Genomic DNA, 25,960 nt, shown 5'->3' with positions numbered 1-25,960 from the left:
CAACTGGGTCCATGCTCCATGGGGCTGTGTGCTTCTGCAGCAGGTCTGGGGCAGGGATGGCTGAGGGTCTCTCTGACCTAAGCCGCTGCCTTCACCCCAGGGCCAGGCCACCCACAGGCTCCCCGAGGGGCAGGGATGCAGGCTCAGCTCAGCCTGAGCTTCCCAGGGAGCTGCCCCACAGCATGGCCGGCACCCCATGGGTGGACGTGTCCAGCAGGCAAGTGGTTAACACCGGACGCAATTCCCATTCCACCCTGGCTCTCCAGCCCTGCTGCCTCCTGGACAAGGCTCTCCTGGGCAGGTTGCTGGTCCCAAGCCAAGGGGAGGGCCGTAGCGGGGACCGGGGCAGCCTTTGTCCCAGGAGCGGGCTCCACACTCCAAGTACACGGTGACACGGGAGGGCGGCGGAGCCGGGAGCAGCCAGGGTGAGCCTGGGCAGGGAAGGGGCTTGGGGGGCCCTAGATGGAGCTTGGCTCGGAGGGGGTGGTGGGTCAGCACTGGAGCCCGTGCTGGAGACAGACATGCTCAGTGGGCTGCAGGTGCAGGAAGCAGCAGGCTGGGGGGGCACGGGGGTTACATGGACAGGGCATGGAGGGCACTGCTGTGCCCCAGCACTGGTGGGAGAGATAGGAGGCAGGGACCGCTCTGCCTGGCATGGATGCTCACAGCGCTCACCCCCACCCTCGTTCTTACACTCGAAAGAGCCCCTTTGACTTACACATCCCACATGCACAGGGTGGGAGCTCAGCCCCGTTGTCCCGAGCACCGGCAGCGCCTCCGAGCCTGCCCTCCTGCGCCAGGGGCGCTGCAGGTGGGGGATGTCCCGCGGTGCTTTCGGAGCACTTGTGGTGCCAGCTCACACGGACAAGGGCAGGCACAGCCCAGGCTGGGCACAGCTGGGAACCTTCCCCACGGGCACTGCTCCCTGTGGGCTGTGCAGCCCCTTCTGCAGCTCTGGAGGCATCACCATCACCTCCCGTCCCTGCAGCATGTGGATTCAGCACCGGCCAGCCCCGAGGTGCCACAGAAAGCCTGGGCAGATGGATCAGCTTCTCACATGCTTCTTGCCTTGTTTTCCACCACTTGGGCTCCCTCCCCATGGCCTGCTGCCCTCCCCGGCTCTGTACTGCCTTTGGATGCTGGCTCCTGCCCAGTCCAGATGGAGTTTAGTCCCTATCAGAGCAGGTGGAGCCCATTTCCCACCTGCTCCCATGTGCAGGATGTGCAATTTATCTCCATTTCACATCATTCCGTTGCACAGTGCCTGGGACAGGGTTTTCCAGGATGTGGGCTGGGCTGGGCTTTATTCTGTTACCTGGAGCAGGGAAATCCCATCCCCATGACACAGCTGTATCTAGGCAAACTCTAGGCTGATAGGACTGGAGACATGGCAATATAGGGATTCATCAGCTGCTTCCATATGTTCTCTTCTGGCCATAGCCACCACACAGGGCAGGGCTCCCTGATAAGGGTTTCCTGTCGTCCTGTGTCCCCATGACGTGGGCCAGAAGAACAGATCCATCATTACACATCTCATGTCATGCAGGGTATCGGTCACCCTTGTTCGTCACTGGAGATGCTGACACTGAACCAGGAATCAGCGTCTCCTCTGACCTTGCCAAAGGTCACCTCTGGTTCCAGCCACTGACCTGCCAAAAGGGCAAGGGAATTTCTCTGTGGTTCTATGAACTCACAGGAGAATTGTGCAGCCAAGGGACAGCCCCCAGGTGCCACCCCAGAGCTCCGGGTGGTTCAACCGCCTCTCTAGGCTGTGTCCAGGCTCTCGGGACATCCGCTGCTCAGCCCAAGGCTGTGGAGGAAGCCAGCCCATGGTGGCATGGGGCAGGGTGCTGAGGAAAGCACATCTGGACCAGCTGGGGTGCTGCTGTGTGCTGAGGCCATTGCAGAGAACCAGATCCTTTGGCTTTGCTTCTCTGCTGCAATTTCTTCCCAATGCCTTAGGCTGACCCTGCTGGGAGCTGAGCTCCAGCCAGACAAGCAGGAGGTGCAGAACCCCCTCCCATCTCTAGGGCTCCTCTGCACCCACTGGCTGGGCTGCCCGTGTGATGCTGTCACTGTTGGTATCCCAGCTTGGCTGCAGGGCTGTGTGTGACCCAGTCCGCAGGAGCCTCCCGCCTCTGCCCTTCTGCCTGCCCTTGGTGCTGCAGGAGAGGCTTGGGGGTCACCTGCAGGCAAGGGCATGTCCCTGTGTGTATGCTTACCTGCTGTGGCATCACCCGGAGCAGAGGTGAGGAAGACGGGGCTCTAGATGCTGTTCCCCTGCCTGGAGCAGAGAGGACCGGGAGCAGGGACAGTCTGGGCCTGTTGGGCAACAGATGTTGCCTGCTGGTCCCAGATCTTGTGGGACGGGTTCTGTGAGGATGCAGGGGATGACGAAGGGATGTGGCTCTGCATCCAGGAGGAGATGGCCACAGTGGGAAACTGCCAGGGCAGGGTCCTGCTCCTAATGCTTCCCCCAGCCTTGCAGTTGGAGCAGGGCAGAGGGATGGGGACTGTGTGCAGAGAGGAGCCCAAAGGGCTGCAGCTGAGGCAGTAAAGCCAGGCTGCAAATTCCACAGGGAGGGAGTGCTCAGCAGAGCAGGGTGTCCCAGCCTGAGACTGCCAAAAGAGCAGCCATGCCCTAGAGAATGGCTTCAGGCCTTTCTAGGGAACGGGAAAGTCCCATATCCATATGTGGGATTTGCATTTCCCATAACCATATATGAGATTTGTATTTTAAAACTGGCTTTGCAAGTGCAGAGGTGGGAGCATGTTGTTGAGGCTGTTCTTGCAGGTTGGAGGAGGAATGGACCACAAAGCCAAGGTCCTTGCAGGTCTCCTGGCAGCCACTTGTGTCTTCAGCTTCATTGCCCTCATTCTGAGCATCGTGAATGTGAAGGATGTGATTCTGCCTCCCAGCACCAAGGTAGGGTCCTTGGGAGGAGCTGCCTGCTCTCACGTGGGTGCTGGCTGCCCCCTGGTAGAGGATTTTCCCTGGGTTTCAGGCAGGCTTGAGCCCAGAAAGCTCTGAGAGCTGGAGCAGCTCTGCTCTGGAGCCAGGCTGAGAGAGCTGGGCTGGGGCAGCCTGGAGAAGAGAAGGCTCCTGAAGGGGAGACCTGAGAGCAGCTCCAGTGCCTGAAGGGGCTGCAGGAAACCTGGAAAGGGGCTTGGGACAAGGGCCTGGAGGGACAGGCCAAGGGGAATGGCTTTAACCTGCCAGAGGGGAGACTGAGATGAGCTCTTAGGCAGAAGCTCTTCCCTGTGAGGGTGCTGAGGCGCTGGCACAGGGTGCCCAGAGAAGCTGTGGCTGCCCCATCCCTGGCAGTGCTCAAGGCCAGGTTGGACACAGGGGCTTGGAGCAAGCTGCTCCAGTGGAAGGTGTCCCTGCCCGTGGCAGGGGTTGGGGTTGGATGAGCTTTGAGGTCCCTTCCAGCACAAACCAGGCTGGGAGTCTATGGGGACAAGCTCCTGCACAGGCTGCCCTGTGTCTGGCAGAGTTCTGTCACTGCCTGACCCTAGAGCACATTCAGCCTCTTCACTGGAGCTCAAAGGGCTTGTGGTGGATCCTTGTCCTCAGCACAGTGAGTGCAGTACCACAGGGCTCTCCCTCTTCTGGTGCCACTCTTGACCATCTGAGGTTCCCCTGCTCCAGGAGCTCTGCTGGCGGCACCCCCTGACAGTCCCTGTCCCCTCTGCCCCCAGTACGGGCTGGTGTTTGACGCCGGCTCCACGCACACGGCTCTCTACATCTACCGGTGGCCTGCGGACAAGGAGAACGGCACCGGCATCGTGTCCCAGGTGGAGGCCTGCACTGCAGCCGGTGAGTGCCGGGATGTGCTGTCCCTCTCCCTGCCCTGCTCCGCGCAGGGACCCTTCAGCAGGGCGCCTGCCCTGCAGCACCAGGCGGGGTTGGCTGGTTCGTGCTGGGTGAGGTGAATGGTGAATACCCCAAGGGCAGTTATTCATCTACTGGGTATTTAGAAATACCCAAAGGCCCATCTATTCCTCTTGCAAAGGTGCTCTCAGACTGGTATTTCTGGAGGGAAGGACCAGGCTCCCGAGGGAGGTAGGGTCAGCTAAATGGTACATGGAGCTGTGCTGGCACTGGCAAAAGCCACCAGGCAAGGGCAGAGGTGCCAGGGCAGGGGCTGGGAGGGCTCCGAGCTCACCTTAACCTCACACCCAGGCAGGTCAGTTACTGGTTAACTGAGGGGGTCTGTCAGAGAGCAAAGTTTAATGGAGATGGGCTAATAGCACTAATGGTGTGCAGAGCTGGGGGAAGGTAAATAGTGGTATTGACACCCCAGAGCCTGTCCCTGCTCTCCACAGGACCACGCTGGGTGTTCAGATCTGCTGCCAGCTTCCAAAAATAGGAACTCAAACAAGCTGTGAGAGGGTACCTCTGCATGTGCATACACTCCACACACAGCAGGACAAGGGAGAGCCTGCCCCTTCCCAAAGGAATAGGGAAGTGCTGTGTTTGCTGAACGAGTCCTGCAGGAATGCCAGGCTGTGTCAGGCAGTTCCACCTACCTGCATTAAACAAGAGCTCGGCATCACAAGGCACACTGCTGCCCTTCCACTGTGTGCGGAGCAGGAGCTGCCCGTGGCTGTGGCACACGTGCTGCCTCCAGGCAGGTCGGCTCTGAGCACTGCTCAGCCAGGACACCCATGCAAGGGCATGAAGAGACTGGGAATGCAGGGACAAACCCCTGGGGGCTTCATGCATTGACAGTCCTGCACTATCCCATCCCTCCTGTGTGTCACTGACCTGGCTCCATCACACGGGGCTCTCCTGCAGGACCCGGCATCTCCAGCTACGCAGACGACCCCGCCGGGGCCGGAGCCAGCCTGAAGCCCTGCCTGGACAAGGCCATGGAGATCATCCCGGCAGAGCAGCAGCGGGAGACCCCCACCTACCTGGGGGCCACAGCGGGCATGCGGCTGCTGAGGTACAGCACAGCGCGGAGCCGGCACCTCCACCCTTCCCACCACGTCTCCTGCACCGGAGCCTGGGCAGGGGCTGGGATGGGGCTGGGGGCACAAGGGGCTGCGGGCAGCAGGGGAGCTGTCCTGGAGCCCACGGGGATGGGCAGAGCATCCACATCTGTGGCCTATGGGGTGTCCAAGAGAGACGCTCACTGTGCCCATGGGGAAACCCCACAGCCCTTGTCCCTCCAGGCCCTTGTCCCAAGCCCCTCTCCAGCTTTCCTGCAGCCCCTTTAGGCACTGGAGCTGCTCTCAGGTCTCCCCTTCAGGAGCCTTCTCTTCTCCAGGCTGCCCCAGCCCAGCTCTCTCAGCCTGGCTCCAGAGCAGAGCTGCTCCAGCCCTCCCAGCATCTCCATGGCCTCCTCTGCCAGCACCTCCTTTGCCAGACTTGCCATGACCCTTCCTGTGTTCTCAGGCCGAGCCCACAGGCAGCATTTTTAGGGGCACTCCCAGCGCAGCACAGGAGGGATCTGCTGGCTTTGCCCTGTCTCTGCTCCTTGGCAGCAGCCGCAGGCGCTCGCTGTCAGCCCCGCGCTGGAGCTGCGCGGCCATCGCCTCCTCCACTCGCGGTGTCCATCTCCTTCCCCGGGCAGGGAGCAGAACAGCACCAAGGCCCAGCAGGTCTTTGCCGAGGTGGCCAAGACCATTGGCGAGTACCCAGTGGAGTTCCGCGGAGCTCAGGTCCTGACGGGGAACGAGGAGGGCTCCTTCGGCTGGATCAGCGTCAACTTCCTGCTGGAGACGCTCGTCAAGGTGCGGGCAGGCAGCGGGCTCGGGGTGAGCAGTGACATCCCTGTGTGCACCCCAGCCAGGTTTTTGTATTCCCAGACACGAGGAATACGTAGGTGCAGGGTGCTTGTCACAGGTACATGTAGCCTGTGCTTGTGAGCTGCATGTAATTAACGCAATCAAGGGTCTCTGTGTCCCTTTGCCTGGCCCTGTGCTCTCTACCTACACATGGATCAGGTTTGGTATCGCAGGGATACAGTAGCTCCAGACCCCAGATCAAAGCGTTACTCTTTACCTCCTCAAAGTCTCTGTATTCCAGCTGATGTGCAGCAACCAAGGGAACAGACCTCAGCCACTGCTACACAGACATCTCTGTGGGTTGAGGAGGGTGTAGGCAGGAAGGGCTTAAACAGGGAGACAGGACATGGAAGGTCCCTCAGGGACTTCTGAGCCCACAAAGCATGGAGGAAAGGGACAGGGACCGTGACTGCAGCTCAGACTAACACTTGCTGTCTTGTCGGGCCAGTATTCCTTTGCAGAGAAATGGGAACATCCGCAGGATGCTGAGGTTCTCGGAGCTCTGGACCTTGGAGGTGCCTCAACACAAATAACCTTCCAGCCTGGAGTCACCATTGAGGACAAGAACACCTCTGTCTTCTTCAGGCTGTATGGCACCAACTATTCGCTCTACACCCACAGCTACCTCTGCTATGGGCAGACACAGGCCTTGAAGAGGCTGCTGGCAGCTCTCCACCAGGTACCGCAGGCTGGAGCTGGTCGCCAGGAGCTGCTCAAGCACTTCCCATTGCCATCAACGTCTTCCAGAAATTTTGGGCATTCCAGTTGAAAAAGTGTTAAGGAATTGGGAATTCAAAAACCTTGGAGAAGCTTAGATTTTCTCTGCTGAACCAAAACGCTCTCTCATTTGGATGGGAAGTGGTGGTGGTTCCCTGCCAGGCTCCTTCTCCCCAGATGTTGACATGTAATAGCACCTTCCATCATTTCCCAAGCCCAGCTGGACCCTCAAGCTCTTTCCTGTCCCTGTTCACTCACCCTTCCTTAGTTTCTGCCCCCAGAGAAGATTCCCAGCATACACAGCTCCACCACTGGCCCGTGTCCTCCTGCCTCACCTCAGACAGAGCACACAGCCCAGTGCAGCGGGAGGCAGAGATGCTCAAGGAGCACGCAGGTGGGATGTACCTTTGGTCCTTCCTGTGCTAGGACCAGTGTGGGGACAGAGTGAATATCAGAGCAGCTGATATTCATCCCAATCCCATGGGATGCACAGGCTGGTAGGGGCATCACCACCCAGAACAGCTCAGTGGGGCCGACAAAATCATGCAAAGGATGGCTCCTATTTCTCAAATCATCCTAGGGTCTAGATTCTGCTCCAAAAAAGCAGGATCCAGTCCCTGTCTAAGTACAGGATGGGCTGTGGGTCAGACCTCACTGGCACCCCACACCAAGCCCCACTAATGGCTCGCACTCTCTCCAGGCCAGCCCGTCCGCTGCTCAGCTCTCACACCCCTGCTACCCCAGGGGGTACCAGGAGAACATCACCACGGCAGAGCTCTACGACAGCCCCTGTGTGCGTGCCCCGAGCAGCCCCAGCGCCGCGCAGCTCCTCAGGGTGATGGGGACAGGGGAGCCAGCAGCGTGCAGCACCGCCGTGCAGCAGCTCTTCAACCTCAGCTGTGGGGCCAACAGCACGTGTGGGTTCAACGGGGTCTATCAGCCGCCCGTGCGGGGACAGTTCTTCGTAAGGAGCCTCCGTCCCTGGGGCTGTGGTCGGGGAATAGGGCTGGGTGGGATTCTCCTCTGCCACTGGCTGTGGGGAGAGAGGCAACTCCAGGGCTGATCCCATCTGCAACCTCTTCTGTGCTGGGAGGTGGCTTCTGCTTTGTGCGATGGCCCAGCCCCCCCCAAGGGAAAATCCTGTCCCAGGGAGTGAATCTGAGCTGGCTCAGAGTGTGAGCAGCAGCACCAGGGCTTCTCAACCCGCTCCAAGGTTTCTGGTAGAATCAAGGGGGTGCTGGATGCAGAATCCTGGGAATTATGTGGGACTCTGTCCCCAAGCAAGAGGGGACCCTGGGTCTTTTTGGGGGGTGAGGAAGGAGGTGTAGTTCTTACCATCTCCCTGTATCCCCCAGGCCTTTGCTGGATTCTACTACACCTTCCATTTCCTGAACCTGACCAGCCAGCAGTCTCTAAAGGACGTCAACTCCACAGTCCAGGCCTTCTGCAAGAAGGACTGGGCAGAGGTGAGAGCCCTGAGGGGCAGAAAGGAGCCCTGTGCTTGTCATGTCCCAACTCTCATCCCAAGAAGGCAATGTCCTCCTGTCCCGTGGGCTAGGCAGGGCTCCCGAGCATCTCATTCCCTGTTGCACTGTGTCCTCTGATGGCCCCACAGCTGGTGGAGACCTTCCCGCAGCAGAAGGGGTATCTACACAAGTACTGCTCCACGGCCATTTACATCTTGACACTGCTGCTTGATGGCTACAAGTTCAGTGAGCACACGTGGAGCAGCATCCACTTCAGGCAGCAGGTAAGGACCCTGTGGGGTCTGCATCCTTGCCCTGGCCCCAGCACATGTCCAGGAGCAGCATCCCTGGAGTCCCCTGCACCAGAAATGTTTCCCCTTCGCATCCTGCTGCCCAGTGACCCCAGCCCAGCTTCACTCTTCCTTCCCTGTCCCAAACCTCTGACACCAGCTTGTTCTCTCCCACTCTGGTGTGAACATAACAAGCTGATTTTAAGTGCATTGGAGAAGTGCACAGGAGGATCTGGCTACATTGGTGTCTGATGCGAGGCAGGATTGACTTGAGCATCAGAGAGCTGATGGGGGCCCCAGGACCCATTTGAACCAGAACAGGACCAAATTTGAAGGATGATGGGGGAGGAGGAAAGCTCAGATCCAAAATCATGGTCACAGAGGCAGATCTGGACCAGAGCACCCATTATCAGAATCCCAGACTAGTCTGGGTTGGAAGGGATCTTTAAGCTCATCCAGTTCCAACCCTGCCACGGTCAGGGACACCTTCCACTAGAGCAGCTTGCTCCAAGCCCCTGTGTCCAACCTGGCCTTGTTCATCCACATTCATCTGCCCTTCAGCCTTTGGGAAGGGGGGAAAGGAAAGCTCTCTGTATTTGGGGCTGCTAAGATCAGGTTCACCACAGCCAGGTCCCTGTGTGAAATCACAGCTGGGGCAGCTCATGGGAGAGCTCCTTGGACCAAAGCTGGGAGAAGTACTTTTGAATGACCTCTGCTCCCTCACCTCAGGCAGCAAACACGGACATCGGGTGGACGCTGGGCTTCATGCTGAACCTCACCAACATGATCCCCATGGAGGCTCTGGGACACATCAAGGGCCAGCAGCCCAGTCTGTGGGCAGGTGCTGTCTCCTGCATCGTGCTGGCCATCATGGCAGGCCTGGTGGCCGGCTTCCTCCAGTGTTTCTGCAAAAGCAAGTAGCTCCCGGCCTCCTGACCAGAGACATCCTGCCTACCAACCTGGGAGGGATGTGCTGCAAAAGAAGGTGGGAGAAGAATGAGGGCATTAGACCCATCTCCATTGCTCAGGAGGTCTAATTGGGCCATCTCTATGAAGATGCTGAAGATGACAAAGGTGTCTTGAGCTCTCTGAGTACCTCCAAGAGGAAGACCAATCTGGCTGATAAAAGCTGACAGACTTGGCAGCTGGATGAAGCCAGATCAACCCAAACTAGAAATAAAACCCATTTTGTTTTTCACATAGGAAAGTCCCCGACCAGCCTCGCATGGCTTCCTGCTGGGCTGCAATCCCAACAGCCACAGGAGGCAACTGGTGATGGAGAGCAGTGGTGGCCACCTAAGCTCTGAGGAGAGGAGAGACCTTACCTGTATCTTGCCCTGTGAAAGACTGCTGTAGTATGTGACAGTATCTACCCAAAGACACTGTCAGGTGTCTTTAAAACTATTTACTGCCATAGCAGCAGAAAAATGCAAGTGGAGGTTGACTGAAGAGCTGCCAACTGTGGCTCAGGGTTTATTTGATATTCCAGTTACACAGCTCAGCTCTCTCAGACACCAAATCCCTAACGGGTTCCAGCTCCAGGCGATTAAGTGGTTCATCCAGCTCAGAAGAGCCCAGCACAGCTCGGGGCAGGAATCGGATGGTCACGTCATTCCTCCCAGCTCCAGCTCAGCACCCCCCTGCCCAGCCCCTCCAAAGGGCTGCTCTGAGCAGGGGTGCTCCCCAGCCACCTCTCCTCTGCACTGTAAGATCTCTTCTGCCCATGCGGCATGAAGGAACGTCCAGGCAGGATTTAAGGGCTGGAGGAAAGTATCAAAAGCATCTGGACTGAGGAATGGTCAGAGCCCTTTGGCTCTGGCAGATCTGCAGGGTATTTGCTGTGGAAGATGATACATGGTGGTCCTAACCCAAGCTGTTATCCCATTCACCCCACTGGAAACAGGTTAGAAAAGCCATTTGAAAGAGCAGCATTTCTGTGTGGTGGAGATAAGGACATGTGAGCCAAGGGCCTGGGGACCAGGGCTCTGCCTCCTGCTCACAGTCTTTGGCTTCACTAGGGTGAGGCTCAGCCCTCCAGCCTGAACTTGAGCAACATGGAGAGGGGGTAAAGACCTCCATCCACAGGAACCTCTTCCCACCTGGAAGGTCTGAGCCAGCGGCACTTGGACATTTTCCATAACCAAACATCAGATCCCTCTCCCTTCTCTCTGCCCTGCACAGGCACATCTTTGGCAGTGTAAGCACAGAAGTAAAAATGCCAGGTCTGGGAACAGGCTGTAGAAGATGCTGTTGGACTGCTAGAGCTGACCTCATGGGATCTGTGAGTGAGGGACATCTCCTGTCCAGGTTCAGCAGAACTCCTGGCTGTGGCTGAATAAACTGGGACTGGGGCCTCCCACCCCTGGGAGACAGTGCAGTCGGGCAGTAAAAGGCTCCTGTTTGCTATAGGAAGGCAGCACCACAACTGGTCTGGGTTGCAAAGCATTTGGGGAAGATGCCAGTCTTGCCATTGCAGTGTCCTTCCAGCCAGTCCTCATTCACTGGGAAAACATAAAGGAGCAGCATAAGCCCTGAGGCAGCACTGGAGAGGCATCTACTCCCCAGGCACCTGCAGCAGACTCAAAGCCTGCTCCAGCACAAGCCTGCAGACAGGACTGCAGAGCTACCTTCAGAGAGAACATCCAGCACATCTCCCTTGCTGAAGTCCAGGTCCCCTGGTCCCTGTGCAGGGTAGGAGTGCTGAGCCAGCATCCGGTAGAGGATGGGTCTGCCCGAGTGGGACTCTGAGTCCTACAGGAGAGTCAGCATGAAGGTTGCAAGGCAAAGCAGAGATGTGAGCCCAGCACAGCAGAGGAGGTGGTCACAGCCCACGTACCTGGCAACACAGCACCAGCCTGCCATCCGTCAGCTGCTGCCACATCCTCCCTAGATCCTCCTCTCCCGAAACTGCTCCCAGTTCCTTGCCATCCAAATTCTTGTAGCTGCAAGAGTTCATTAACATGGCTCAAATCTCACTTAAAGCCTAGCTCTGAGGCCAGCCTAGTCCTCTACCATCTTCAGTCTTTGAAGTCCCCCTTGTAAGCCAGCTTTAACCTTTGCACATGGATGTGGGGCCTACCTACATGTTCAGTGGGCAGAAAGGGAGACACCCTCAGCTCCTCACACATTTACTTGAGGGGAAGATCCTAAACTCTCCTGACTACACTGTGTGTCCCCAGGGGTATCACATCAGGGAACTGTCACCTCAGGACCAATGCACACTTACACCTGACTCCCAAATTGCTCTGCATTGATCCTAGTGTATCTCAAAGGCTGAGCTGAGCAATGGAGAAAATCCAATGTACAGCACCTGCATCTGCACAGAGTTCATGTTTCCCTGTTTCCTGACCATGGCAGTGCCCTGGGAAAGATCCTTCAGGCTTCCAAAGTCCATGAGCATATGATTTTCTCCTAACCACAAGCCACGGTAAGGTTGGCCCTGAAAGGAAGGCTGTGTGCTCAGCCTTCGCTGAATCTCTGCTGGTGTTTTGATCACAACACCCCAATTAAATGTTCCCAGGAGACTAGACAGAGTTGAATGCCTGTGTCTTAGAGTTACAGAATGGTTTGGGTTGGAAGGGACCTTAAAACTCATCCAGTTCCAACCCCTGCCACGGGCAGGGACACCTTCCACTAGAGCAGCTTGCTCCAAGCCCCTGTGTCCAACCTGCCCTTGAGCACTGCCAGGATGGGGCAGCCACAGCTTCTCTGGGAACGCTGTGCCAGTGCTTCAGCACCCTCACAGAGAAGAACTTCTGCCTTATACTCAACCTAAATCTCCCACTTCAGTTTAAACCCATTCCCCTTGGTCTGTCCCTACAGGCCCTTGTCCAAAGTCCCTCTCCAGCATCCCTGTAGCCCCCTCTGAGACACTGGAAGCTGCTCTGAGGTCTCCACACAGTTTCCCTTCTCCAGGGTGAACAGCCCCAGTGTTCTCAGCCTATCTTCATACGGCCCTTATACCCTTAGGGGGGTGGCTGCTGCACCCTGTCACCCACCTGAGCCTCCCTCGCTGCGCCTGCTGCCCCAGGCAGTCCCGCAGCAGTGCCCGCAGGTCCTGCAGCGCCGGAGCTGTGCCTGCCCTCAGCATCATTGTGCACTCGCAGCACACCCGCAGCACCATGGGCCTGGCATTGCCGGGGGGAGCGTCCCCACAGGTCACTGGGATCTGCTGAGAGAGGTGGCATCGTGCACAGGGGGGTTATTCAGACTATGTCACCTCTCCTATCAACAGAGGCGACATCGACACAACCCCTCATCTCAGTGCTACCATGTAATGGTAGTGTAGCATCAGAGGGGCAGCTATGGATCCAAAGCTTGGGATCAACTGTTCCTCCCATGACCCAGGAAGCCTGTTTCTGGGTCTCATCACACAGGTACCTCCCAACCTCAAGTCCAGCTGAGCAGGGCTCCAATTCCTCTAGCCAGCTGGAGATGTGCAGCCAGTTCCCATGTTGTGCTGCCTCCTGTCTGAAGCTGAACAAAAAACTGCTCCAAAAGCCCTGCAAAGAGGGTGGCAGAGACAAAGCCAGCAGAGCTCATCTGCAGCTGGCACTGCCAGAGGTGCTGTCCCCAAGTGGATACAGGAGCAATTCCAGCACCATCATACACTGTGGTTGGTAATGACATGGAAGTGCATTAGAGAACAACATCCCAGAACACAAATAAATGAATTGTGGTACCCAGACTCTCAGGAGCAGAAAATTCTGCACAGGAGAAGGGAGGGAGGGCCAGCAGGTAGTTCAAAGACAACTCTCTTCCAAAATAGGCTGTGAAGTGTGTGCCTGAGGATGTTGCTGTGTCTGAGGCTCTTGGCTCCTTGGGGGGTGCCACAATGGCACTGCCCTGCTAAGCCTCAACCTTGGGCAGTCTGACAAAGTTGTATGGTCACAAACTTGGAAGTGGTGGAGGAATGAACCCATGGGAGCCTCTCTTTGGAACGGGAAAATGGGCAGAGGGAGAGGGTTTTTTTCAGGTGATTTTGGGCCAGCTCAGGAATTTTGGAGGATTTGGTCAGGAATCTGGCATTTTTCACAGCCTTGACCTCTTGAGGCTGTGCCAGCTTGTGGAACACCTTACCTTGGAGTCCATTTGAGCACCAGCACCATTTACAGGGGCATTTTCTCCCCCAGCAGATTCTGAAGAACAAAACAAGAGCAGAGGAACAGCACCCACAGTCAGCAGACTCCGCACCTCTTCTGCAACCCCCAGCACACAGGCAGACAGGGCTGCAGTGGGCAACCAGCCTCTCCATGCCCCCCAAAGCAGGGGTGGGCACAGCTCCAAGTCACACCCACTGAGGTCCCTGGCCTGGGGACTACCTGGCTTCTGCTTCATGTGGAGTCGGCTGGGAGGCACCTGGGCAGGAGGGAGAGGAATCCCATCGTTGATCTTCTGCAACAGAAAATCAGAAGAGTGAGCAGAAGGCACTGGAGACTGGACGAGGCTGTTGTCCATGACAGAGGCTGCAGCCAGTTATAAATGTATGGGTGTAATCCCAGAGAGAGCTCTAGGGAGACCAGTTTATTAACTGGCTGGATGAGGTGGAGCACTCAGAATGGTCTCTGCAGCTCCTGTGGGTAGCAGGGGTGATGAGAGGCTTGGTGGGGCACTTCCTTGGCCTCTTGCTCCTTGCTGGGTTGGTGCTGGAGCAGAGGGAGGCTGCTCACACTGTGCTGAGGGTTCTCCTCACCATCTGCCAGCTCACCTGGGAACTTGGGCTGGTTCACAGTGAGACAGCCATGGAGCAAATGCTCAAGCATGGGCTATGACCAAAGATTCATCTGGGAGTGAAACTGTGAATCACAGCAACATCACAACAACTGTGAGCTTCCAAAAATCCCTAACGGGTCTGAGTTGCACCTTTCTGCACTGGTTTCAGATAGAAAATTATTTGGATCATGTGTGGACATGTCTGTGGTGGAGATGAGATGAAAACTTTCCCAAGTCAAAGGTGAAGGTTAGGGCTTAGTGCATGGCCCTAAGGCAAAAAGCAGTATCTCTAAGATGTTACTGCTCCACTGAAAGAGATTAACCTGCTCTCTGCTGCTGAACCAGAATGTGTGAGCCCTCCTCACCTGCTTCTGTGCTACACTGACTGGCTGCACAGACCATGGGAGCAGGCTGGATAAACAGAAGCCTTAAGCCCTCAAACTCATCCAGTGGCACAAGAAGTTACAGTGGTCAGGAGAGCCATGGCAGCTGCTCATCTTTGTGTGCCCCATCAGCCCATGGTGGATAAGAGCTAACGACACCTAGATCAGCTGGTGGTACAAGCCACTGTGGCTTTTAACTCTTCTGCTGTTCCTGTTCAAGAGCACTTGGTCTTCAGTCAAGGTGTCTCAGTACTTCATACTCTGTGTCTCTTACACAGTTGTCCTGTCCTGTGATAATCTTACACAGAAGTGTCCCAGATGTACCTCTTGGTCCCTCCCTCGCCCCTGCTTGCAAGGCTGTCAGCTCACCCATTTATCCATCTTTGAGGCAGGCTCCAGGAGAGAGCTGGGAATGCGCAGCTTCTGCAGGACACAAAGCAGAGCAGGGTGAGACAGGAGCTGCTGCTGTGGCAGGCTCAGCCCCAGCCCACCCAGACCCACTTTCTCTAAGTCCCACTCTGCACTGCTTCTGCCCTTGCAAACCACCCCTGCCTGCAGCAACTCAAATGCGCCCACGGGGGGGCAGGGTCTCATACAGTAATCCATAGGGTTCGTGCTCTGATATTGCTGACAAAATCCCATGGTTCTTTTGCATGTTTTTCTGCTGAAAGCAGTGCTGCTGCTGGAGTGGCTGGGATGTAACAGCCCAAACACCCTGCCCCTGAAATGGATGCTTGGGCAGAGAGTAGCAAGGATACTGAGGGATACCAGTGCAGCAGCATCTCTGTGTCTTCTGCCACTCACTGCTCTAGAGCTCCCAATTTCAACTGATCATTATAATTATGCTTTTTGTTTCCCCAGTGTCTATTATTTTACTTTTTTTTTTTAACTTTGAATTTCACTTGACACTTCACTGAGCTTCAACCAGCACATTCAAACAGGTCTGTAACTGTTCACTGCCAGCTCCAGCTGCTTTAGGCTATGCCAGTCATTTGACTGTAGTGGAACATGGTCACCTTAAGGAGCACTACATCCCCATCTCTATTACTACATCCCTTAGGGATATGCTAAATGCTTAGGTCACAGGAGATTCTCTGTGGGGACGTCCTTTCTCTAAAAAGAAAGAAATAAAATCCTGTTCATTTATGCCTATTCTTTATTTTCATATTTTAACCTGTCATCAGCCCTCAGGCACTGCCTCTTGCCCAAGCAGCTCCCTGGGGTTTTAGTGAAGAGTCTTGTGAAGAATCTTCTGACTTTTTTTGCAAATATAGGCAGATAATACTGGTTCAAGCTAATCCACTGGTTCTTCCGAAGCATTTCAGTAGACATGTGAGAAATGGCTTCTGTCAGCAAAAGATTTTCCGTGATGTCATATTTGTCTGTTCCTGTTCAATCTTTGCACTATCGTTCCCTGGTCTACAGAAAGATGTCAGGTTTGCTCAATTCCTTAGGTCTTCTCTAGAGCCCTTTATAAAACCTGTCTGCACAGCTGAAATCCTTCCAGAGCCTTCCCAAAGTTAATGTAACAGAGGCACTACACACCAGATAAGGACCAGCTGCTTTCCTCAGCCCTGGAAGAGCTCTCAGGTGACAAATACTGCTCTAAATGGTGGTCCCTCCTGGTGAGGTCTGTTATCCTACAGAATCCCACAGTAGGATTTTGTATGGTGGAAAGCACAACTGCCCCCAGAAATGCCCATGTGGAGCTATAGAGGTGAATGGCAGAAGACAGTGGGAGCCCAGTGTCAGAGAAATCTACAGTTAGCAGCTGGTCTGTGGAAGTGAGCTCCTGAACTCATTCTCTGCAGAGCTACAGGGTGCCCATGGAATGTGCTCAGAGGGTTGCAGCAAGCTCCTGTCCAGGCCTCTGTGGTCTCTGCTGGTGGGGATGGGCTGGAAAGCCCACCCACTGTCCTTACCTGTCCATCATGTATGGCTGTAGCCCAGCCATCCCCTCCTCTTGTCAGCACAAAGACCAAGCTGCTGGCTCTCACTGCCAGCTTCTCTGAGTCCTTGGGGTAGTAATGGGACAATACCCGGTAGTAGCCTGACTCACTTTCTCTGGAAAGAGAGAATGAGAGCACCTTTACTAACCCTGGAGGTCTGGTGCTGAATGCTTTGGTCCAGAACACTGCACTGATCCAAATTGTCCCATGCCAAATATTTCACTTGTTGGGAAATGATGATTTCCATTGCTACTCTTTGTTCCAACTGGGAACAAAAGCAGCCTGGAAAACACAGATTTCCCAAATGCAGCTGCTCCATTTTCATTGCACTGATAAATGCTCTCCAGATCAAAGCAATTATTAAACTCAGCATGAAGTGCTGCTGGTACAACATCACCACAACAAATAGTTTCATGCTATTGCAACCAAGGCTGATTTTGGCTCAGCAGGGCTGGAAGGGAATATCTGGAAGCCTTGTTCTGGGCACTAGGATGTGGCAGCTGAGCATCCTCTGCCACAGACCTGGGCAGGTCCTACAATCTCTCTCTGCTTCCATTCCCTGGCCATGGCATGATCCAGGCCTGTTTCACAAGACTATTGAGTCAACTCCTGCAAACTACCCTGAGATTCCTGCATGAGGGATGCCAACTGCACTGCAGTGTCTTTGGCAGCCACAAAAGCCTTTGCATGTTTGTCATTCTCTACACCCTCGTTGAGAAGTGGGTGTAGATCCCACAGGCTCTTCAAAGATATCGGAGAACAAAATGTGACCTTCTGAACAGAAATAGTGAGAGAAGAGTTAGACCAAGATGGAACCAAACACTTACAGCAGAGCATCAGCACCAGGTTCATAAAAGCCCTGTTTCTGTGGGAGAAACAACAGCATATATTTATAACAATACCTTACACAGGAACAGTACCACCTTCTTTTCTGTCCCTCTGAATACCACACTGAGGTGTTTTGTCTTTGATTTTAACCACTGCTGCTCTACACCTTACCAGGATATTCCTTTTATTTCTCCCCCTTCCTCTTTATCCCATAAGGAGATGAATAACAAAATATCTTTCCTTCCCTTGGTTCTAAGGAGCTTGTATTACAGTGCAAGGCAGCCATGCTTATGCTGACAAACCCAGTGATGTACTGGGCAAGCACGTGTTGAGCACAGCAGTCTCCATTGCTGTTTTGACATGGCAAAGAGACAAAAATGCATCTTCAAAGGGTTGGAGACTCACATCACTGAGTCCCTTCCAGCCAATGCTGAAGCCCACCTGGCTTTGAATGGCTCCATGGAGCCAGTCTGATACTGCACCGTTTCTTTCCTTCACCAGCATGTTCTTACCCTGACGGTGTTAGGATCTGAGGCCCTACCTGGAGCTCCATTCCTCTTTTCACAGCTTTGTCCTGCTCACCTGAGGCCTGAGAGGCTCGAAGCCAATGTACTCATCATTGGGAATGATGGATGAGATCACCTGTTGGAGGACAAAGCAATAACTGAATCCAGGTTGGATGACTCAAACTTCGTGCCAGGCTATCTACTCGGACTGATTTCCTTCTGACATCCTATGGTCAGGCATAAAGTAGAGCCATGCACATAGTGGAAAAAGCAGACCTGGATTCCCAGAACAGCTTTAACCATTCTTGTCCCTGGTTTTTCAGCCTTTCCAAAGCTTCTTTAAAAGTACATGAGTGAATTACTTTCCCTTCCCTTTATTACCATTGGAGCTCTCTGGCCTGTGGCGCTTCTGCTGCCTGCACTGGTCCCAGAAGGGATCAGAGAAATTCTTTGCTGACTTGCATTAAGGGATGTGACAAAGCATTCGTCTCCCAGGTGCCTGCCTGTCCCACTGGCAATGCAGCAGTGCATAGGAGCATGCTGGAAGAACATGTTCCTCTTGAAAATCTTGTCAGCACAAAGATGGTCACAGGGCTCCCTAAGGACCTGCTCAGCTTTTTCAGAGTTTCAGGTGACCAAGACTGGGAAGGGGTTTTAGCACAAAGGGCAGTTTTGACAGAAGAGGTGGCAATTTAACAGATTCCAGCCTCTGTGTCCCAGATGCCTTGACCCTGACAGTCCTGCTCTGGGTTCTCCATCAGCACAGTAAGCAGTGGAGCAAACAACAGTAATGCTCTCTGGAGAGGTCAGAAAGTGAGATCTTAAGCTGCTTGTTAATCTTAGTGATCACATGCCTGTTACCTTGGGTTTACCCAGGAAGTCTTTTGAATCCAGCTGTTCAACTTCCTTCTTTCGTGGTCTGAAAAATTCCCCCAGAGGAACCTGCATGGGCTCTAAAAATAGCCGGTTCTAGGGCAGGGAAAGCAGAGAATGGAAAAGCCACCAGTGAATGTTAAATGAAACATAACAGCAGTGAAAAGCAAGTAGAGCTTCCTTATGTGGGTAAGATCAGCTCCAGGAAGACATTGGGGCAAAAATTACATCTGTGAACTTGAGAAAGGTCACTCAGGTTTAATGAGCATGTGTAAACTCAGCAGCCATTACCCAGTGGTGAGTCAAAGATGGACTCTGTTGGCATGGGACAGGTGGGAAGGGAGCGCAGTGGAGTCAGGTTTCTTAAAGAAATCTTCTAAGAAGTTTTTCTATTTGATTTCAGATGTTGTTATTTTCTCCCCTGTTCAAAGACCGAGTAGCAAGCTAACAGCAAATATAAATGATATACTAATGTAAAGCACAAACATGATGCTAGAAGACATGATCAGATCTTAGAAAGGATACAAGTAACATAAGGAAGTATGGAGAAAGTAAAATAATGAACTCTCCAGGAAGTGTGTATCAGACACTTGCAAGTTGCTCCTGGTCACCTAAGAGCTGACTAGGGACTAGAAAGCAAAACCCCCAACCTGAGAGGCTATACCATAATTCTTCACTATGGTGTTGCTGTGCTATGAAGCACCTGGGGCTGATAGAGTACTTGATTAGCTGAAGCACTAGTTTGGCTGAGCATCACAACCAAATTTTGACTATGTTACCAGGTGACCAAGCAGACAAGAAAACCCAAACATACAATTAGCACATTCTTACCTCCTGTGTCTTAACTTCAACCCAATGCACATACCCAGGAGCTCACAGAGGGGCTCTTACCTGCACCTGCTGAAAGGCCAGGTCCAGGATTGCTGTTCTTCCTTCAGGTCTCCACACAACAGCCTTGTCCAGGGTGACTCTGGCCTCCTGCCACCGCTGCAGCTGGCACTGGGCTGCTGCAGTGCTGTACAGGACCTGGAAAGGGCAAGGAGAGAACAGAACTGAGGGCTGAGATCCAGCACCACCCATCACAACCAGCAGAACTCAGCCAAGCAAGAGGGTCCAGGCACTGGAACATCACAGATACAGCAGCAGCCATCTACTGCCTACTGGTTGCACAGCTGAACAAAACCTCCATATTTAGAGTGGAAAGACAGAAAAGCTGTACCTCTGCACCTCCAGGCTACCTGCTGGAGCTGCCAGCTCCATTCAAGCCAAGGAGAAGCATGGGGAACACCAGATGAAGACTCTGGTACCACAAAAGCTTTAATCTTTATGCAGCTGAAAGGCCAGGAAGAGTCTTGTGTTTCTTCCCACATGCAACTAGGTAATACTTTACTGTGCAGAGTAATTCTGACTCCCTTTCACTGCAAAATAACTTGACTGAAACTATTTCACATTGTGGTGGGCTGTGAATGTGCAGATTGTCAGCTGTAGCTTGTTACCCTTTAGCAGCATGTAAGTATGTTGAGTGGTGAAGTGGCAAAGTGTGGGAGTAGCACAGACTGGGTGTTGGGAAGCCTTGATCCATATGCTAATTAAGAGTGGGAGATCTCTTCTTGTCACTGCCCAACAGTGAGTGTATGGAAAAGCTGCTGGCCCACAAGGCAGAAGTGTGGCCTTGCTGATCTGCTGTCAGATAGCTTGTTATATTACATGACAGGATTATCAGCCTGTCAATTGCTGTGTGGTTCCTGGGTGCAAGCAGTGCTTGGGACAGAGATGCAACTAATAGGATGCTTTACCATTGCTCCTTTATTATGACAGTAGCAAATGGCAGTTTGGGGGTGGTGGGGAAAGGTAATTCTGAACATCTACAGAACTGCAGGGATGCTGCCTCTTGGAGAGGCAAGGCAGCAGCTCTCAGCTCAGAAGTGGTACAGCCTTGCAAGAGGCAAATAGTTTAGGATTTTCCAACCACACAGCACATTTCCCTATGAGGATCAGCTGCAGCACCTGAGAGGCCAAGCATGGGGAAAGCTGATGGTGCAGTTCTGCAGGAGGATTGGCTGTGTGCTTTGGAAATGAGCTGCAGGTAGATGTAAGAGTGAGATTCAGTTGACTCAGAATGCAGATCCCAAGTCTGGAGTGTCAGCCCAGTGAGAGCACATATGCTGGCAATGCCCACTGCATGTGGAGTGAGGGACTGCATGCTCATAGCAGGAAAGGCACCAGCCTCCTCGGGATGGCCTGGGGCACTCCTGCAGCCCTGAACCTTCCAAAGGGACTAAGTTTCTAAGTGTGTGTGAGCTCAGAGGAGGCAGTGCTGTGGTGCTGAAACTGTTAAAGCTGGTGAGGTTTGGGTAATAGCACAGATGCCAAGGATGGCTTCTTCGTGCCAGGTGTAAGGTGCGCGAAAGTTGACTTGACTGGAGGGGTTTCTGGGCACGCTTGACTTGAGTTATGCAATAACTCCTCAACCCTGCGGAAGTAAAGACTTAAATACTTTCCTGCATCTGCCTTTTGGTCTCTGTGTGCAGACTGAGGGGAGAAAACAAAGTGAACCCTCAGAGTACAGTTTCTAGAAGTCTTTTACAGTCCAAATATTACAAATATTCACAGTCAATTCAGACTTACATGGGTTCTAAACAGGCAAGTTGACTCCATGTCACAGTGTAAGAGCTGCAGAACGGAGTTACAGAAGCAAAACCCAGCGTACAGCCCAGTTTGTGAGTTTAGACACAGAGGAAAAGTGAAGACCAGTTGCTACAGCTGGAAAAACAGGCTTTCATGCACAAGTTTCTTACAGTACTCCTTATGGACCAATTCGATTCCCATCTGTCTACACTTCAGCCTATTTCAGCTTTCAAAGCTGAGGAGTTCACAAAACTTACGTTGATATTTACATGCACGTATGTCTAAATATTATATGCATACATAGATAAGCCAAAAAACCCAACCCAATACACAAACTTGTATGCATCTGCTCTGAAGAGCTTTACTTTTCAATTGTACAATTTACTGAACTCTTCAGAGGTGAGATTGGTTTATGAGTTTTATGATTAAGTTCTGTTTTTACTGTTCTAATGCACTGTCCTGAAAAGCTCCTGGGTTACTAATGCCTACTAATCCCCACCAGCACAGCGGAAGGGCTGCTCTGACAGGCTGACTCTTACCTCCCATGCATAGAGGATGTGCCTCAGCCCCAGCTGCTTGTAATCAATGAAAGGATTTTTTCTTAGGTGGCTGAAAGCCATATGATAATCACAGAGAGCTTCTTCATACCTGCAGTGTGGAGATGACAGAAGAACATGAGACTAGAAAAACTGAATACTGTTTAAGAAGTTTGCCTGTGCAATCCTCATGAGGTTCAACAAGACCAAGTACCAGGTCCTGTCTCTGGGTTGAGGCAATCTCAAACACAAACACAGGCTGGGGAGAAAGGGGATGGAGCAGCCTGAGGGGAAAGACTTGGGGGTGTTGGGTGAGGAGAAGCTCCCCATGACCTGGCTTCAGTGTGTGCTTGATCCCAAAACCTCCCTGTGCTGGGCTGCACGCACAGAGCGTGAGCACCAGCTCAGGGAGGGGATCCTGCCCCTCTGCTGTGCTCTGGGGAGACCCCCCCCCCCCGCAGTCCTGATCCAGCTCTGGGGCAGCAGCACAAGAGGGACGTGGAGCTGTTGGAGTGAGGCCAGAGGAGGCCACGGAGGTGCTGCGAGGGCTGGAGCAGCTCTGCTCTGGAGCCAGGCTGAGAGAGCTGGGCTGGGGCAGCCTGGAGAAGAGAAGGCTCCTGAAGGGGAGACCTGAGAGCAGCTCCAGTGCCTGAAGGGGCTGCAGGAAAGCTGGAGAGGGGCTTGGGACAAGGGAAGTAGGGACAGGCCAAGGGGAATGGCTTTAACCTGCCAGAGGGGAGACTGAGATGAGCTCTTAGGCAGAAACTCTTCCCTGGGAGGGTGCTGAGGTGCTAGCACAGGGTGCCCGGAGGAGCAGAGTGGAGCAGCTTGGACCACCCCTGACCACAGCTCTGTTGCAGAGGTACAGAGCTTGTAGCTGCTTGAGAGGCAGCTGTGGGTGCAGAACTGCTCAGTTTAACTCCCTCCCAGAAATAAAGGTAGTCATTTTGTCAAAATTAAGGTCTGGAAAATACTGGGAAAATAACAGGAAAGAGAATAACTGAACATGAAGGTAAGAGGGATCTGCAAAATCCTCCACCCACCTGTCTGAGCAGGATGTCACTGTGATTTAACTGTGCAAACAATGAGTAATCAATCCCATGACATTAGTGGAGCAATCCCAACATTAAATCAAGGAGCCTGAGATTAGGCCCACAAAATCTGCTCTTAGCAGAGCGTGGGAGTCAGGCACTTTGGTGCAACTAGGTGTGTAGGGAAGCCAGACTCAGGGGTCCCATGTGGACATACACCAAGCAGCATAATTACGTATTTTCATTCCCAAAGAAATCTGAAGGACAATGTGAATCCTGGCAGGCCCCCCACAGCTCCACCAACCCTCCCCCAGGAGCAGCTTCTTTCTCTCAGTGTATGGAACAGTAATGTCATGTATTAGCCACCCTTGGGGCTGGGAGTTGTGAAGCTCCTGTCTTCTCAGCTTTATCAGAGACAAGACTTGCTGACTTCTGACACGGTTTACAAGGTCAAACTGGACCTTAAGAACTCTTTAAGATTGCTGGAAGAAGTGAATTTTAGAATCACAGAATAAAGTCTGACTAAAAGGAGAAAACTGAAGACTGAAGCAGACACGGGCCTCACCTTCCCAGCTGCAGATGGACAAACCCTCTCTGAAAATAGCCAACAGCTAGAGAGCTGTCCTTGGCAATGGTGTCATTGAACGCCTAAGGAGAAAAACAGACACATCATAGAATCTCAGACTGGTTTGAGTGGGAAGGGACCTTAAAACTCATCCAGTTCCAACCCCCTGCCACAGGCAGGGACACCTTCCACTTGTCCTTGTCCAAAGCCCCTCTCCAGGTTTCCTGCAGCCCCTTTAGGCACTGGAGCTGCTCCAGGGTCTCCCCTTCAGGAGCCTTCTCTTCTCCAGGCTGACCCAGCCCAGCTCTCTCAGCCTGGCTCCAGAGCAGAGCTGCTCCAGCCCTCGAAGCATCTCCGTGGCCTCCTCTGTACTCACTCCAACAGCTCCACGTCCCTCTTGTGTTGTTGCCCCAGAGGATCACAAGGATCGGTTTGGCTCTCTCCTGCTGATGTCTGGGTATGTGCATCCAGGCAGCCACATCCAAGCTGTTCTTGTTCTGGGTGTAGCAGCCATCCCTGTGCTTGTGACCAACTCCCCAGGACTGACAAGCTCAGGGCTGTGGACAGGAGGCAGCTCCAAGTTCAGGTCTTGGCTCTGTATAAGCTGAGCTTCAGGTTTTTATCCTTCCTTGGTAAAATGGACTGGACTTAAATGAGCTATGCTTGCAATCCAGCATCTTTAATGGGAAAACTGTGTTGTGGGGAGCAGACTTTGCCCTGACAGTGGGAGCAGCAGGACGAGCCAGGCTTTGGAAGGCTGTTTCAAGCAGGCTACGGTGATGAGTATGTGAAAAGACGCAAAGGAGAAAACTGAAGGGCTTCACACAATGGACCTCTAAGTCCATATTTCTGGTCCAGTTTCACAGCTAAGTACAGGCAAGTATTAGCAAAGTTGGCAGCAGCTCATGGCTGATGGTTCTAAGTAACACTGCACTGGGAAAACAGTCTTAATGCCTTTGAGAGAGCTAGGAGGTGTGCTCCTTCACTTACCATTTCAAGGAGATGGTGTGGAGGAAATAAATCAAGCCTGAAACTCCAGACTTTCCTGAAACTGCCTAGAAAGGGATAGCATTGCAGGGATGAAAATACATTGCAGGAGGTCAGGGAGGGACTGCACATTATGGTGCTGGCTTCTCCTGTAACTCAAAACACATTTAACAGTCTGCTTTACTGTGTTATAAAAGACCTTGTCCTTGCCCATGGAAGGGGGATTAGAACTTGATGATCTTTAGGTCCTTTCCAACCCTAACTATTCTATGATTCTAAAACAACAATCAACCGTTGTCCTACATGTAAGTACAGCTTAGATTCTTCCCAGTCAGTGCCCATTCATCGCTAAAGAGTCTCTCTGAGCACCACTGTGGTGCACTCGCTGCTGTCCCTTGCAGCTAGAACCCTGCCCAGGCCCTATGGCTCTGCCCCAGGACTTCCAGCACAGCCTGAGCTCTTCTATATGCATTAAGAAATGGCTTATGTGCCTCCCTTCATCAGGCAGCTGAGACACAGACAGACAGATGTGCAAACGTGCCAGGGGCTGTAAGAAAAAGGCTTCCCCTCAGGGCCCTTGCCCACCCCAGCACAGGCTCCTGCTCTCCCTTGCCAAGGGCAGCAGTTCTCCAGCAGAGTGGTTTCTTTTTGGCAGCCTCGACTGCTTGTGCAGGACTGTCTGAGGACACAGGTGGCTGCAGGGCCCTCACTCTTTGTCCATCACCTCCCACTTTCCTGCTATTAGTGGGATGTGCAGGTCACCAGCATCAGAAGGACGTGGAGCTGTTGGAGCAAGTGCAGAGGAGGCCATGGAGATGCTGTGAGGGCTGGAGCAGCTCTGCTCTGGAGCCAGGCTGAGAAAGCTGGGCTGGGGCAGCCTGGAGAAGAGAAGGCTCCTGAAGGGGAGACCTGAGAGCAGCTCCACTGCCTAAAGGGGCTGCAGGAAATCTGGAGAGGGGCTTGGGACAAGGGCCTGTAGGGACAGGCCAAGGGGAATGGCTTTAACCTGCCAGAGGGGAGACTGAGATGAGCTCTTAGGCAGAAGCTCTTCCCTGTGAGGGTGCTGAGGCGCTGGCACAGGGTGCCCAGAGAAGCTGTGGCTGCCCCATCCCTGGCAGTGTTCAAGGCCAGGTTGGACACAGGGGCTTGGAGCAAGCTGCTCTAGTGGAAGGTGTCCGTGCCCGTGGCAGGGGCTGGAGCTGGGTGAGCTTTGAGGTCCCTTCCAACCCAAAGCAGGCTGTGACGGGTTTTAGCTCCTGTCTCAACAGCAGTCTCTCAGTGATGCACTCCGGCAGCCGCGCCCCCATCCCGGCCCCTCAGGCCCCGGCTCCCGCCGCTCACCCTGAGTGCCGCCTCGGGCCGCCCCGCCAGCAGGTGCACGCAGCCCATGTTGAAACAGATCCTGGCCGGCGGTCCCGGGATACCGGCGAAGATGTCGAGGGCCGTGTCCCAGTCCCCGCCGTCGGCCGCCAGCACTCCCTGGTGCCAGCGCCTCACCAGCTCCCGGTAGGCCATGGCCGGCGGCAGCTCCCGCGTCCGTGGCTCGGCTTCACCTGCAGGGCGGGGAAGGGCGGGGCAGGAAGCTCTCCTGTCCCGGTCCGCCCTCCCCTTCCCCGTCCAGCCCCGCGGGGAGCACCGGGGCGCGGACCCCGAAGTGTCCGGGGGCAGAGGGGATGCCGGCGGCTACAGCTGG

At 53.9% G+C, this 25,960-nt stretch overlaps 2 protein-coding genes across 7 annotated transcripts; one reads left to right on the top strand and one right to left on the bottom strand.

Annotated features, from left to right (window-relative positions):
- The first annotated feature begins 143 nt into the window (after positions 1 to 143).
- Positions 144 to 14,213, top strand: LOC130604621 (ectonucleoside triphosphate diphosphohydrolase 8-like). Of its 5 annotated transcripts, none has more exons than XM_057419282.1 (10): positions 153 to 425; positions 2,795 to 2,926; positions 3,703 to 3,820; positions 4,802 to 4,952; positions 5,583 to 5,742; positions 6,245 to 6,475; positions 7,214 to 7,477; positions 7,869 to 7,979; positions 8,129 to 8,263; positions 8,999 to 9,467. In XM_057419282.1, exons 2-10 carry the CDS (start codon positions 2,807 to 2,809, stop codon positions 9,188 to 9,190), a joined length of 1,482 nt encoding a protein of 493 aa, XP_057275265.1. In that variant the 5' UTR covers positions 153 to 425; positions 2,795 to 2,806; the 3' UTR covers positions 9,191 to 9,467. The 5 variants fall into 5 exon arrangements, 4 of the variants coding, with proteins under 4 accessions (XP_057275264.1, XP_057275265.1, XP_057275266.1 ...); XM_057419283.1 differs by lacking the exon at positions 8,999 to 9,467 and adding an exon at positions 14,151 to 14,213 and having other exon boundaries at positions 157 to 425; XR_008973497.1 differs by having other exon boundaries at positions 158 to 425; positions 7,214 to 7,505; positions 8,999 to 9,131.
- On the bottom strand, positions 9,715 to 25,960 carry NOXA1 (NADPH oxidase activator 1). 2 transcript variants are annotated; one of them, XM_057419286.1, is made up of 15 exons: positions 25,609 to 25,960; positions 23,281 to 23,363; positions 21,688 to 21,796; positions 19,412 to 19,546; positions 18,509 to 18,616; positions 17,724 to 17,783; positions 17,141 to 17,178; positions 16,287 to 16,428; positions 14,734 to 14,787; positions 13,591 to 13,663; positions 13,349 to 13,407; positions 12,268 to 12,440; positions 11,106 to 11,211; positions 10,897 to 11,020; positions 9,715 to 10,770 (listed from the first exon to the last, which is right to left on the bottom strand). In XM_057419286.1, exons 1-15 carry the CDS (start codon positions 25,780 to 25,782, stop codon positions 10,673 to 10,675), a joined length of 1,536 nt encoding a protein of 511 aa, XP_057275269.1. In that variant the 5' UTR covers positions 25,783 to 25,960; the 3' UTR covers positions 9,715 to 10,672. The 2 variants fall into 2 exon arrangements, with proteins under 2 accessions (XP_057275269.1, XP_057275270.1); XM_057419287.1 differs by having other exon boundaries at positions 12,268 to 12,437.

Source organism: Pezoporus wallicus, unplaced genomic scaffold, assembly GCF_028554395.1.
Source record: "Pezoporus wallicus isolate ANWC-B61680 ecotype Strahan unplaced genomic scaffold, APGP_CSIRO_Pwel_v1 contig_10790, whole genome shotgun sequence".
Taxonomy (NCBI): domain Eukaryota; kingdom Metazoa; phylum Chordata; class Aves; order Psittaciformes; family Psittacidae; genus Pezoporus; species Pezoporus wallicus.
This window is presented reverse-complemented; position numbering and strand designations above follow the sequence as displayed.